Source organism: Ascaphus truei, unplaced genomic scaffold (genome assembly GCF_040206685.1).
Source record: "Ascaphus truei isolate aAscTru1 unplaced genomic scaffold, aAscTru1.hap1 HAP1_SCAFFOLD_512, whole genome shotgun sequence".
Lineage (NCBI taxonomy): Eukaryota > Metazoa > Chordata > Amphibia > Anura > Ascaphidae > Ascaphus > Ascaphus truei.
This window is the reverse complement of record NW_027456843.1, coordinates 206,996-221,688: the sequence shown is the minus strand read 5'-3', so window position 1 is coordinate 221,688 and position 14,693 is coordinate 206,996. Positions and strand designations below refer to the sequence as shown.

At 55.2% G+C, this 14,693-nt stretch overlaps 1 protein-coding gene across 1 annotated transcript in view; it reads left to right on the top strand.

Moving 5' to 3' along the window:
• Nucleotides 1-10,355: 10,355 nt before the first annotated feature.
• LOC142485021 (cornifelin homolog) overlaps nt 10,356-14,693 on the top strand; it is an 11,115-nt gene continuing 6,777 nt past the window's right edge. Inside the window, exons 1-2 of the mRNA XM_075584251.1 lie at nt 10,356-10,510; nt 11,588-11,699. Of these exons, the coding sequence (XP_075440366.1) occupies nt 11,591-11,699 (109 nt within the window). The 5' untranslated portion in view covers nt 10,356-10,510; nt 11,588-11,590. The remainder of the gene's footprint in view (nt 10,511-11,587; nt 11,700-14,693) is intronic.

The following is a 14,693-nucleotide window of genomic DNA, read 5'->3' as shown; positions in this document are numbered from 1 at the left end:
TTGGGGTGCGTAGCCAGGTTCAGGATAGGAGAGTAGCGGATAGTCGGGGTGCGTAGCCAGGTTCGGGAGAGGAGAGTATCGGATAGTCGGGGTACGTAGCCAGGTTCAGGATAGGAGAGTAGCGGATAGTCGGGGTAAGTAGCCAGGTTCAGGATAGGAGAGTATCGGATAGTCGGGGTACGTAGCCAGGTTCAGGATAGGAGAGTATCGGATAGTCGGGGTACGTAGCCAGGTTCGGGAGAGGAGAGTAGCGGACAGTCGGGGTGCGTAGCCAGGTTCAGGATAGGAGAGTATCGGATAGTCGGGGTGCGTAGCCAGGTTCAGGATAGGAGAGTAGCGGATAGTCGGGGTACGTAGCCAGGTTCAGGATAGGAGAGAATCGGATAGTCGGGGTACGTAGCCAGGTTCAAGATAGGAGAGTATCGGATAGTCGGGGTACGTAGCCAGGTTCAGGATAGGAGAGTAGCGGATAGTCGGGGTACGTAGCCAGGTTCAGGATAGGAGAGTATCGGATAGTCAGGGTGCGTAGCCAGGTTCAGGATAGGAGAGTATCGGATAGTCGGGGTGCGTAGCCAGGTTCAGGATAGGAGAGTAGCGGATAGTCGGGGTACGTAGCCAGGTTCAGGATAGGAGAGAATCGGATAGTCGGGGTACGTAGCCAGGTTCAAGATAGGAGAGTATCGGATAGTCGGGGTACGTAGCCAGGTTCAGGATAGGAGAGTAGCGGATAGTCGGGGTACGTAGCCAGGTTCAGGATAGGAGAGTATCGGATAGTCAGGGTGCGTAGCCAGGTTCAGGATAGGAGAGTATCGGATAGTTGGGGTGCGTAGCCAGGTTCAGGATAGGAGAGAATCGGATAGTCGGGGTACGTAGCCAGGTTCAGGATAGGAGAGTATCGGATAGTCGGGGTACGAAGCCAGGTTCAGGATAGGAGAGTAGCGGATAGTCGGGGTACGTAGCCAGGTTCAGGATAGGAGAGTATCGGATAGTCGGGGTGCGTAGCCAGGTTCGGGAGAGGAGAGTATCGGATAGTCGGGGTACGTAGCCAGGTTCGGGAGAGGAGAGTATCGGATAGTCGGGGTGCGTAGACAGGTTCAGGATAGGAGAGTAGCGGATAGTCGGGGTACGTAGCCAGGTTCAGGATAGGAGAGAATCGGATAGTCGGGGTACGTAGCCAGGTTCAGGATAGGAGAGTATCGGATAGTCAGGGTGCGTAGCCAGGTTCAGGATAGGAGAGTATCGGATAGTTGGGGTGCGTAGCCAGGTTCAGGATAGGAGAGTATCGGATAGTCGGGGTACGTAGCCAGGTTCAGGATAGGAGAGTATCGGATAGTCGGGGTACGAAACCAGGTTCAGGATAGGAGAGTAGCGGATAGTCGGGGTACGTAGCCAGGTTCAGGATAGGAGAGTATCGGATAGTCGGGGTATGTAGCCAGGTTCGGGAGAGGAGAGTATCGGATAGTCGGGGTACGTAGCCAGGTTCGGGAGAGGAGAGTATCGGATAGTCGGGGTACATAGCCAGGTTCAGGATAGGAGAGTATCGGATAGTCGGGGTACGTAGCCAGATTCAGGATAGGAGAGTAGCGGATAGTCGGGGTACGTAGCCAGGTTCAGGATAGGAGAGTATCGGATAGTCGGGGTACGTAGCCAGGTTCAGGATAGGAGAGTAGCGGATAGTCGGGGTACGTAGCCAGGTTCAGGATAGGAGAGTATCGGATAGTCGGGGTACGTAGCCAGGTTCAGGATAGGAGAGTAGCGGATATTCGGGGTACGTAGCCAGTTTCAGGATAGGAGAGTATCGGATAGTCGGGGTGCGTAGCCAGGTTCAGGATAGGAGAGTAGCGGATAGTCGGGGTACGTAGCCAGGTTCAGGATAGGAGAGTATCGGATAGTCGGGGTACGTAGCCAGGTTCAGGATAGGAGAGTATCGGATAGTCGGGGTGCGTAGCCAGGTTCAGGATAGGAGAGTATCGGATAGTCGGGGTACGTAGCCAGGTTCAGGATAGGAGAGTATCGGATAGTCGGGGTACGTAGCCAGGTTCAGGATAGGAGAGTATCGGATAGTCGGGGTACGTAGCCAGGTTCAGGATAGGAGAGTAGCGGATAGTCGGGGTGCGTAGCCAGGTTCAGGATAGGAGAGTATCGGATAGTCGGGGTGCGTAGCCAGGTTCAGGATAGGAGAGTATCGGATAGTCGGGGTACGTAGCCAGATTCAGGATAGGAGAGTAGCGGATAGTCGGGGTGCGTAGCTAAGTTCAGGATAGGAGAGTATCGGATAGTTGGGGTACGTAGCCAGGTTCAGGATAGGAGAGTATCGGATAGTCGGGGTACGTAGCCAGGTTCAGGATAGGAGAGTATCGGATAGTCGGGGTACGTAGCCAGGTTCAGGAGAGGAGAGTAGCGGCTAGTCGGGGTACGTAGCCAGGTTCAGGATAGGAGAGTATCGGATAGTCGGGGTACGTAGCCAGGTTCAGGATAGGAGAGTAGCGGATAGTCGGGGTACGTAGCCAGGTTCAGGATAGGAGAGTAGCGGATAGTCGGGGTGCGTAGCCAGGTTCAGGATAGAAGAGTATCGGATAGTCGGGGTACGTAGCCAGGTTCAGGATAGGAGAGTATCGGATAGTCGGGGTGCGTAGCCAGGATCAGGATAGGAGAGTATCGGATAGTCGGGGTGCGTAGCCAGGTTCAGGATAGGAGCGTATCGGATAGTCGGGGTACGTAGCCAGGTTCAGGATAGGAGAGTATCGAATAGTCGGGGTACGTAGCCAGGTTCAGGATAGGAGAGTAGCGGATAGTCGGGGTGCGTAGCCAGGTTCAGGATAGGAGAGTAGCGGATAGTCGGGGTACGTAGCCAGGTTCAGGATAGGAGAGTAGCGGATAGTTGGGGTGCGTAGCCAGGTTCAGGATAGGAGAGTATCGGATAGTCGGGGTACATAGCCAGGTTCAGGATAGGAGAGTAGCGGATAGTCGGGGTACATAGCCAGGTTCAGGATAGGAGAGTAGCGGATAGTCGGGGTACGTAGCCAGGTTCAGGATAGGAGAGTAGCGGATAGTTGGGGTGCGTAGCCAGGTTCAGGATAGGAGAGTATCGGATAGTCGGGGTACATAGCCAGGTTCAGGATAGGAGAGTAGCGGATTATCGGGGTACATAGCCAGGTTCAGGATAGGAGAGTATCGGATAGTCGGGGTACGTAGCCAGGTTCAGGATAGGAGAGTATCGGATAGTCGGGGTACGAAGCCAGGTTCAGGATAGGAGAGTATCGGATAGTCGGGGTGCGTAGCCAGGTTCAGGATAGGAAAGTAGCGGATAGTCGGGGTGCGTAGCCAGGTTCAGGATAGGAGAGTAGCGGATAGTCGGGGTACGTAGCCAGGTTCAGGATTGGAGAGTATCGGATAGTCGGGGTACGTAGCCAGGTTCAGGATAGGAGAGTATCGGATAGTCGGGGTACGTAGCCAGGTTCAGGATAGGAGAGTAGCGGATAGTCGGGGTACGTAGCCAGGTTCAGGATAGGAGAGTAGCGGATAGTCGGGGTACGTAGCCAGGTTCAGGATAGGAGAGTATCGGATAGTCGGGGTACTTAGCCAGGTCAGGATAGGAGAGTATCGGACAGTCGGGGTACGTAGCCAGGATCAGGATAGGAGAGTATCGGATAGTCGGGGTACGTAGCCAGGTTCAGGATAGGAGAGTAGCGGATAGTCGGGGTGCGTAGCCAGGTTCAGGATAGGAGAGTAGCGGATAGTCGGGGTACGTAGCCAGGTTCAGGATAGTAGAGTATCGGATAGTCGGGGTACGAAGCCAGGTTCAGGATAGGAGAGTAGCGGATAGTCGGGGTACGTAGCCAGGTTCAGGATAGGAGAGTATCGGATAGTCGGGGTGCGTAGCCAGGTTCAGGATAGGAGAGTAGCGGATAGTCGGGGTGCGTAGCCAGGTTCAGGATAGGAGAGTAGCGGATAGTCGGGGTACGTAGCCAGGTTCAGGATAGGAGAGTATCGGATAGTCGGGGTACGTAGCCAGGTTCAGGATAGGAGAGTATCGGATAGTCGGGGTACGTAGCCAGGTTCAGGATAGGAGAGTATCGGATAGTCAGGGTACGAAGCCAGGTTCAGGATAGGAGAGTAGCGGATAGTCGGGGTACGTAGCCAGGTTCAGGATAGGAGAGTATCGGATAGTCGGGGTACGTAGCCAGGTTCAGGATAGGAGAGTATCGGATAGTCAGGGTACGAAGCCAGGTTCAGGATAGGAGTATAGGATAGTCGGGGTACGTAGCCAGGTTCAGGATAGGAGAGTAGCGGATAGTCGGGGTACATAGCCAGGATCAGGATAGGAGAGTAGCAGATAGTCGGGGTACGTAGCCAGGTTCAAGATAGGAGAGTAGCGGATAGTCGGGGTGCGTAGCCAGGTTCAGGATAGGAGAGTATCGGATAGTCGGGGTACGTAGCCAGGTTCAGGATAGGAGAGTTACGAATAGTCGGGGTGCGTAGCCAGGTTCAGGATAGGAGAGTAGCGGATAGTCGGGGTACGTAGCCAGGTTCAGGATAGGAGAGTATCGGATAGTCGGGGTACGTAGCCAGGTTCAGGATAGGAGAGTATCGGATAGTCGGGGTACGTAGCCAGGTTCAGGATAGGAGAGTAGCGGATAGTCGGGGTACGTAGCCAGGTTCAGGATAGGAGAGTAGCGGATAGTCGGGGTACGTAGCCAGGTTCAGGATAGGAGAGTATAGGATAGTCGGGGTACGAAGCCAGGATCAGGATAGGAGAGTATCGGATAGTAGGGGTACGTAGCCAGGTTCAGGATAGGAGAGTAGCGGATAGTCGGGGTACGTAGCCAGGATCAGGATAGGAGAGTAGCGGATAGTCGGGGTACTTAGCCAAGGTCAGGACTGGAGAGTAGCGGATAGTCGGGGTACGTAGCCAGGATCAGGATAGGAGAGTAGCGGATTGTCGGGGTACGTAGCCAGGTTCAGGATAGGAGAGTATCGGATAGTCAGGGTACGAAGCCAGGTTCAGGATAGGAGAGTATAGGATAGTCGGGGTACGTAGCCAGGTTCAGGATAGGAGAGTATCGGATAGTCGGGGTACGTAGCCAGGTTCAGGATAGGAGCGTATCGGATAGTCGGGGTACGTAGCCAGGTTCAGGATAGGAGAGTATCGGATAGTCGGGGTACGAAGCCAGGTTCAGGATAGGAGAGTATCGGATAGTCAGGGTACGAAGCCAGGTTCAGGATAGGAGAGTATCGGATTGTCAGGGTACGAAGCCAGGTTCAGGATAGGAGAGTATAGGATAGTCGGGGTACGAAGCCAGGTTCAGGATAGGAGAGTATCGGATAGTCGGGGTACGAAGCCAGGTTCAGGATAGGAGAGTATAGGATAGTCGGGGTACGTAGCCAGGTTCAGGATAGGAGAGTATCGGATAGTCAGGGTGCGTAGCCAGGTTCAGGATAGGAGAGTATCGGATAGTTGGGGTGCGTAGCCAGGTTCAGGATAGGAGAGTATCGGATAGTCGGGGTACGTAGCCAGGTTCAGGATAGGAGAGTATCGGATAGTCGGGGTACGAAGCCAGGTTCAGGATAGGAGAGTAGCGGATAGTCGGGGTACGTAGCCAGGTTCAGGATAGGAGAGTATCGGATAGTCGGGGTATGTAGCCAGGTTCGGGAGAGGAGAGTATCGGATAGTCGGGGTACGTAGCCAGGTTCGGGAGAGGAGAGTATCGGATAGTCGGGGTACATAGCCAGGTTCAGGATAGGAGAGTATCGGATAGTCGGGGTACGTAGCCAGATTCAGGATAGGAGAGTAGCGGATAGTCGGGGTGCGTAGCTAAGTTCAGGATAGGAGAGTATCGGATAGTCGGGGTACGTAGCCAGGTTCAGGATAGGAGAGTAGCGGATAGTCGGGGTACGTAGCCAGGTTCAGGATAGGAGAGTATCGGATAGTCGGGGTACGTAGCCAGGTTCAGGATAGGAGAGTAGCGGATATTCGCGGTACGTAGCCAGTTTCAGGATAGGAGAGTATCGGATAGTCGGGGTGCGTAGCCAGGTTCAGGATAGGAGAGTAGCGGATAGTCGGGGTACGTAGCCAGGTTCAGGATAGGAGAGTATCGGATAGTCGGGGTACGTAGTCAGGTTCAGGATAGGAGAGTATCGGATAGTCGGGGTGCGTAGCCAGGTTCAGGATAGGAGAGTATCGGATAGTCGGGGTACGTAGCCAGGTTCAGGATAGTAGAGTATCGGATAGTCGGGGTACGTAGCCAGGTTCAGGATAGGAGAGTATCGGATAGTCGGGGTACGTAGCCAGGTTCAGGATAGGAGAGTATCGGATAGTCGGGGTACGTAGCCAGGTTCAGGATAGGAGAGTAGCGGATAGTCGGGGTACGTAGCCAGGTTCAGGATAGGAGAGTATCGGATAGTCGGGGTGCGTAGCCAGGTTCAGGATAGGAGAGTATCGGATAGTCGGGGTACGTAGCCAGATTCAGGATAGGAGAGTAGCGGATAGTCGGGGTGCGTAGCTAAGTTCAGGATAGGAGAGTATCGGATAGTTGGGGTACGTAGCCAGGTTCAGGATAGGAGAGTATCGGATAGTCGGGGTACGTAGCCAGGTTCAGGATAGGAGAGTATCGGATAGTCGGGGTACGTAGCCAGGTTCAGGAGAGGAGAGTAGCGGCTAGTCGGGGTACGTAGCCAGGTTCAGGATAGGAGAGTATCGGATAGTCGGGGTACGTAGCCAGGTTCAGGATAGGAGAGTAGCGGATAGTCGGGGTACGTAGCCAGGTTCAGGATAGGAGAGTAGCGGATAGTCGGGGTGCGTAGCCAGGTTCAGGATAGGAGAGTATCGGATAGTCGGGGTACGTAGCCAGGTTCAGGATAGGAGAGTATCGGATAGTCGGGGTGCGTAGCCAGGATCAGGATAGGAGAGTATCGGATAGTCGGGGTGCGTAGCCAGGTTCAGGATAGGAGCGTATCGGATAGTCGGGGTACGTAGCCAGGTTCAGGATAGGAGAGTATCGGATAGTCGGGGTACGTAGCCAGGTTCGGGAGAGGAGAGTATCGGATAGTCGGGGTGCGTAGCCAGGATCAGGATAGGAGAGTATCGGATAGTCGGGGTGCGTAGCCAGGTTCAGGATAGGAGCGTATCGGATAGTCGGGGTACGTAGCCAGGTTCAGGATAGGAGAGTATCGGATAGTCGGGGTACGTAGCCAGGTTCAGGATAGGAGAGTAGCGGATAGTCGGGGTGCGTAGCCAGGTTCAGGATAGGAGAGTAGCGGATAGTCGGGGTACGTAGCCAGGTTCAGGATAGGAGAGTAGCGGATAGTTGGGGTGCGTAGCCAGGTTCAGGATAGGAGAGTATCGGATAGTCGGGGTACATAGCCAGGTTCAGGATAGGAGAGTAGCGGATAGTCGGGGTACATAGCCAGGTTCAGGATAGGAGAGTAGCGGATAGTCGGGGTAAGTAGCCAGGTTCAGGATAGGAGAGTAGCGGATAGTTGGGGTGCGTAGCCAGGTTCAGGATAGGAGAGTATCGGATAGTCGGGGTACATAGCCAGGTTCAGGATAGGAGAGTAGCGGATTATCGGGGTACATAGCCAGGTTCAGGATAGGAGAGTATCGGATAGTCGGGGTACGTAGCCAGGTTCAGGATAGGAGAGTATCGGATAGTCGGGGTACGAAGCCAGGTTCAGGATAGGAGAGTATCGGATAGTCGGGGTGCGTAGCCAGGTTCAGGATAGGAGAGTAGCGGATAGTCGGGGTGCGTAGCCAGGTTCAGGATAGGAGAGTAGCGGATAGTCGGGGTACGTAGCCAGGTTCAGGATAGGAGAGTATCGGATAGTCGGGGTACGTAGCCAGGTTCAGGATAGGAGAGTATCGGATAGTCGGGGTACGTAGCCAGGTTCAGGATAGGAGAGTAGCGGATAGTCGGGGTACGTAGCCAGGTTCAGGATAGGAGAGTAGCGGATAGTCGGGGTACGTAGCCAGGTTCAGGATAGGAGAGTATCGGATAGTCGGGGTACTTAGCCAGGTCAGGATAGGAGAGTATCGGACAGTCGGGGTACGTAGCCAGGATCAGGATAGGAGAGTATCGGATAGTCGGGGTACGTAGCCAGGTTCAGGATAGGAGAGTAGCGGATAGTCGGGGTGCGTATCCAGGTTCAGGATAGTAGAGTATCGGATAGTCGGGGTACGAAGCCAGGTTCAGGATAGGAGAGTAGCGGATAGTCGGGGTACGTAGCCAGGTTCAGGATAGGAGAGTATCGGATAGTCGGGGTGCGTAGCCAGGTTCAGGATAGGAGAGTAGCGGATAGTCGGGGTGCGTAGCCAGGTTCAGGATAGGAGAGTAGCGGATAGTCGGGGTACGTAGCCAGGTTCAGGATAGGAGAGTATCGGATAGTCGGGGTACGTAGCCAGGTTCAGGATAGGAGAGTATCGGATAGTCGGGGTACGTAGCCAGGTTCAGGATAGGAGAGTATCGGATAGTCAGGGTACGAAGCCAGGTTCAGGATAGGAGAGTAGCGGATAGTCGGGGTACGTAGCCAGGTTCAGGATAGGAGAGTATCGGATAGTCGGGGTACGTAGCCAGGTTCAGGATAGGAGAGTATCGGATAGTCAGGGTACGAAGCCAGGTTCAGGATAGGAGTATAGGATAGTCGGGGTACGTAGCCAGGTTCAGGATAGGAGAGTAGCGGATAGTCGGGGTACGTAGCCAGGTTCAGGATAGGAGAGTAGCGGATAGTCGGGGTGCGTAGCCAGGTTCAGGATAGGAGAGTATCGGATAGTCGGGGTACGTAGCCAGGTTCAGGATAGGAGAGTTACGAATAGTCAGGGTGCGTAGCCAGGTTCAGGATAGGAGAGTAGCGGATAGTCGGGGTACGTAGCCAGGTTCAGGATAGGAGAGTATCGGATAGTCGGGGTACGTAGCCAGGTTCAGGATAGGAGAGTATCGGATAGTCGGGGTACGTAGCCAGGTTCAGGATAGGAGAGTAGCGGATAGTCGGGGTACGTAGCCAGGTTCAGGATAGGAGAGTAGCGGATAGTCGGGGTACGTAGCCAGGTTCAGGATAGGAGAGTATAGGATAGTCGGGGTACGAAGCCAGGATCAGGATAGGAGAGTATCGGATAGTAGGGGTACGTAGCCAGGTTCAGGATAGGAGAGTAGCGGATAGTCGGGGTACGTAGCCAGGATAGGAGAGTAGCGGATAGTCGGGGTACTTAGCCAAGGTCAGGACTGGAGAGTAGCGGATAGTCGGGGTACGTAGCCAGGTTCAGGATAGGAGAGTAGCGGATTGTCGGGGTACGTAGCCAGGTTCAGGATAGGAGAGTATCGGATAGTCGGGGTACGTAGCCAGGTTCAGGATAGGAGAGTATCGGATAGTCGGGGTACGTAGCCAGGTTCAGGATAGGAGCGTATCGGATAGTCGGGGTACGTAGCCAGGTTCAGGATAGGAGAGTATCGGATAGTCGGGGTACGTAGCCAGGTTCAGGATAGGAGAGTAGCGGATAGTCGGGGTACGTAGCCAGGTTCAGGATAGGAGCGTATCGGATAGTCGGGGTACGTAGCCAGGTTCAGGATAGGAGAGTATCGGATAGTCGGGGTACGTAGCCAGGTTCAGGATAGGAGAGTAGCGGATTGTCAGGGTACGAAGCCAGGTTCAGGATAGGAGAGTATAGGATAGTCGGGGTACGAAGCCAGGTTCAGGATAGGAGAGTATCGGATAGTCGGGGTACGTAGCCAGGATCAGGATAGGAGAGTAGCGGATAGTCGGGGTACTTAGCCAAGGTCAGGACTGGAGACTGGAGAAAGGTCATACAAGCCGGATCAGGAGAGGAGAGAAGCGGATTCCAAGTACTATCTGGAACGCAGCGAGGCGAATCCTCACAACAGGATGGATCTTCAAACATATATGTATATATATAAGCGCTGAGTACACTTTTGGCGCTATATAAATAAAGACGTACAATACAATACATCCCATTTATACTGCGGGACTTCTATAGGGTCTGTTCCTCCGTTTATAGGATGCAGCCTCCATCGTATATATTATTCATCCCTATAGGACTTTATTTGAGGTTCTGTGACTTATGGGGGCCCCATTGGACGTCCCATTCATACCGTAGGACTTGGCTGGACGTGGCCTGGGCTGCGGGGTTTCCGTGTGAGTAACCGTGACGTCACATCGCCTCTGTTCCCAACTATTGTACTTTGCAGGTTTCTAAGCAAACATTTAACGGCGTTATTTTGGGGGAGGGCGTGGCGAAAGGGGAGTTGAAAAGGTTTCCCCCCCCCCCCCTCCCGTCCCCTGGACAGTGAATATACAACAAGGGAACAGGTTGGGGCGGATTCTTGGTACTGCCACTAAAAAGATGCGGGTTTCCTGGATCCATTCAGTCTGACGATCGAGAGAGCCAAAGGAGGGAGAGAAGAGAGAGAGAGAAGAGAGAGAGAGGAGAGAGAGAAGGAGAGAGAAGGAGAGAGAGGAGAGAGAGAGAAGGAACGGGAGAAGAGACAGAAAGAGAGAAGGAGTGAGAGAAGAGACAGAGAGAAGGAGAAGAGGGAGAGAGAGAAGGAGAAGAGAGGAGAGAGAGTAGAGACAGAAAGAGAGAAGGAGTGAGAGAAGAGACAGAGAGAAGAGGAGGAGAGAGAGAAGGAGAAGAGAGAGAGAGAGAGAAGGAGAAGAGAGAGAGAGAAGGAGAAGAGAGAGGGTCTAATTTTAACTAATATAAAGTCATATTGTAGTGTTGGAGTTTTATACGTGTTTGGAGAGAGGGGGGGGAGTGGAAAGAGGGGTAGGGGAGAGTGGGGAAGAGAAGGGGGGACCGAGAGATCGGCGAAAGGGGAGAGACGAGAAAGGGGGGCAGAGCGATGGAAAGGGGGAGAGAGAGGATGGGGATAGAGGGGGGGAAGGGGAGAAAGAGAGAGAGAGGAGGAAGGGGAGAGAGAGGAGGAAGGGGAGAGAGGGGAGAAAGAAGCGGGAGAAAGAGGGAAATGGGGGCAGGAGAGGAGGAAGGGGTGCGAGCGATTGGGAGAGATGAGAAAGGTTGGGGAGAGCGAGGGAAAGGGGGAGAGAGAGGAGGATGGGGATAGAGGGGGGGAAGGGGAAAGAGAGAGGAGGGGGAGAGAGAGAGAGGAGGAAGGGGAGAAAGAGGAAAATGGGGGGGATAGGAGGATAGGGAGAGAGAGAGAGGAGGAAGGGGGAGAGAGAGAATAGGAAGACGAACAAGGGGAAAGGAGGGGGAGGAAGAAGCGGAGAGGAGGGGGAGAGGAGTAAGGGGGGAGAGAGAGGGAGAGGTGGGTGAAAGAGAGGAGGAAGAGGGAGAGAGGGAAATTGGGGGGTGAGAGGAGGAAAGGGAGAGAGAGAGATGAGGGGGAGAGAGAGAGGATGGGGGAGGGAGAGGAGGGAGAGAGGGAAATTGGCGGGTGAGAGGAGGAAAGGGAGAGATGAGGGGGAGAGAGGATGGGGGAGGGAGAGGAGGGGGAAAGAGAGAGGAGGAAGGGGAGAGTGGGGGGAAAGAGAGAGGGAGAGGGGAGAGAGAAGGGATTGGGATACAGGGGGAGTGTTAGAGAGACCTGACCCCTGTGTCCCCCCCCCCTCTCGGCAGGACATGCAGACAATGACAGTACAGCCGGTCCCCGTCACACAGATGGTGACCGTCTCCCGCGGGACGGAGTGGAGCTCCTCAGTGTGCGATTGCTGTGATGACTGCGGAATCTGTGAGTGGCCATCTTTATATCGCCCGCCGCGGCCACAAGGGCTCAGCGACCCCAAAACGGCGGGGGGGACTTAGAAGGAGCAGGCGCAGGAGGGCGCAGGGGAGGCGCAGGGGCAGGCGCAGGGGGGGCGCAGGGGGGGCGCAGGGAGGCGCAGGGGGGGCGCAGGGGCAGGGGCAGGGGGGCGCAGGGGAGGCGCAGGGGAGGCGCAGGGGAGGCGCAGGGGAGGCGCAGGGGGGCACAGGGGAGGCGCAGGGGAGGCACAGGGGGCACAGGGGAGGCGCAGGGGGGCACAGCAGAGGCGCAGGGGAGGCGCAGGGGAGGCGCAGGGGGGGCCATATTTTCTAGGACCCTCCGGATAATGATTGAATGATAATTGGGAATAAATTGAAAGAGGGATATATATGCTAATGTCTCTCTCTCCCCATCACCTCTCTCTCTCCCCATCACCTCTCTCTCTCCCCCATCACCCCTCTCTCCCCCATCACCTCTCTCTCTCCCCCATCACCTCTCTCTCTCCCCCATCACCTCTCTCTCTCCCCCATCACCTCTCTCTTCATCACCTCTCTCCATCACCTCTCTCCCCCTTCACCTCTCTCTCTCCCCCATCACCTCTCTCTCTCCCCATCACCCCTCTCTCCCCATCACCTCTCTCTCCCCCATCACCTCTCTCTCTCCCCCATCACCTCTCTCTCCCCCATCACCTCTCTCTCTCCATCACCTCTCTCCATCACCTCTCTCCCCCATCACCTCTCTCTCTCCCCCATCACCTCTCTCTCTCCCCATCACCTCTCTCTCTCCATCACCTCTCTCCCCCATCACCTCTCTCTCCCCCATCACCTCTCTCTCTCCCCCATCACCTCTCTCTCTCGCCCATCACCTCTCTCTCTCCCCATCACCTCTCTCCCCAATCACCTCTCTCTCTCCCCATCACCTCTCTCTCTCCATCACCTCTCTCTCTCCATCACCTCTCTCTCCCCCATCACCTCTCTCTCCCCCATCACCTCTCTCTCTCCCCATCACCTCTCTCTCTCTCCCCATCACCTCTCTCTCCCCCATCACCTCTCTCTCTCCCCCATCACCTCTCTCTCCCCCATCACCTCTCTCTCTCTCTCCATCACCTCTCTCTCCCCCATCACCTCTCTCCCTCTCCATTACCTCACTCCCCATCACCTCTCTCTCCCCCATCACCTCTCTCTCTCTCCATCACCTCTCTCTCCCCCATCACCTCTCTCCCTCTCCATTACCTCACTCCCCATCACCTCTCTTTCCCCATCACCTCTCTCTCCCCATCATATCTCTATCTCTCCATCACCTCTCTCTCCCCATTACCTCTCTATCTCTCCCCATCACCTATCTCTCTCTCTCTCCCCATCACCTCTCTCTCTCCCCCATCACCTCTCTCTCCCCTTCACATCTCTCTCTCCCCATTAACTCTCTATCTCTCCCCAATCACCTCTTTATCTCTCTCCATTACCTCTCTCTCTCCCCATCACCTCTCTCTCCCCATTACCTCTCTATCTCTCCCCAATCACCTCTCTATCTCTCTCCATTACCTCTCTCTCTCCCCCATCACCTTTCTCTCTCCCCCCATCACCTCTCTCTCTCCCCCCATCACCTCTCTCTCTCCCCCATCACCCCTCTCTCTCTCCATCACCTCTCTCTTTCCATCACCTCTCTCTCCCCCATCACCTCTCTCTCCCCCATCAACTCTCTCTCTCCCCCATCACCTCTCTCTCTCTCCCCCATCACCTCTCTCTCCCCATCACCTCTCTCTCTCCCCCATCACCTCTCTCTCCATCACCTCTCTCTCCCCCATCACCTCTCTCTCCCCCATCAACTCTCTCTCTCCCCCATCACCTCTCTCTCTCCCCATCACCTCTCTCTCCCCATCACCTCTCTCTCTCCCCCATCACCTCTCTCTCCATCACCTCTCTCTCCCCCATCACTTCTCTCTCCCCATCACCTCTCTCTCTCCATCACCTATCTCCCCCATCACCTCCCTCCCTCTCCATTACCTCACTCCCCATCACATCTCTCTCCCCATCACCTCTCTCTCCCCATCATACCTCTATCTCTCCATCACTTCTCCCTTCCCATTACCTCTCTATCTCTCCCCATCACCTATCTCTCTCTCTCCCCCCATCACCTCTCTCTCTCCCCCCATCACCTCTCTCCCCATCACCTCTCTCTCTCCCCATTACCTCTCTATCTCTCCCCAATCACCTCTCTATCTCTCTCCATTACCTCTCTCTCTCCCCCCATCACCTCTCTCTCCCCCCATCACCTCTCTCTCTCCCCCATCACCTCTCTCTCTCCCCCATCACCTCTCTCCCACTCCATTACCTCACTCCCCATCACCTCTCTCTCTCCCCCATCACCTCTCTCTCTCCATCACCTCTCACTCTCTCCATTACCTCACTCCCCATCACCTCTCTCTCTCCCCCATCACCTCTCTCTCTCCCCATTACCTCTCTATTTCTCCCCCATCACCTCTCTCTCTCTATTACATCTCTCTCTCCCCCATCACCTCTCTCTCCCCCATCACCTATCTCTCTCCCCCATCACCTCTCTCTCCCCCATCACCTATCTCCCCATCACCTCTCTCTCTCCCACTCTCTCTTCTCCTGTATCGCTTCCCTCTCTCTTCCCCTCTCTTTCGCCCCCCTCCCGCTCTCTCTCTCTCCCCCTCTATCTTCCCCGTCTCTCTCCCTCTCTCTTCTCCGTCTCTCTCCCCCTCCCCCGCCTCCCCCCTCTCTGTCTCCCCTCTCTCTCCCTCCCCTCCTCTCTCTCCCCCTCCCCCTCTCACTCCCCTTCTCCCTCTCTTCCCCTCACCCTCTCTCCCTCACCTTATCTAACTCTCTTCCCCCACTCTCTCTCCCCTCTTTCCCCCTCTCTCTCCCTCCCCTCTCTCACCCTATCTCCCCCTTCTCTCTCTCCCTTCCTTCCCCTTCTCTCTCTCTCCCTCCATCCTCTCCCTTCCCCTCTCTCCCCCCA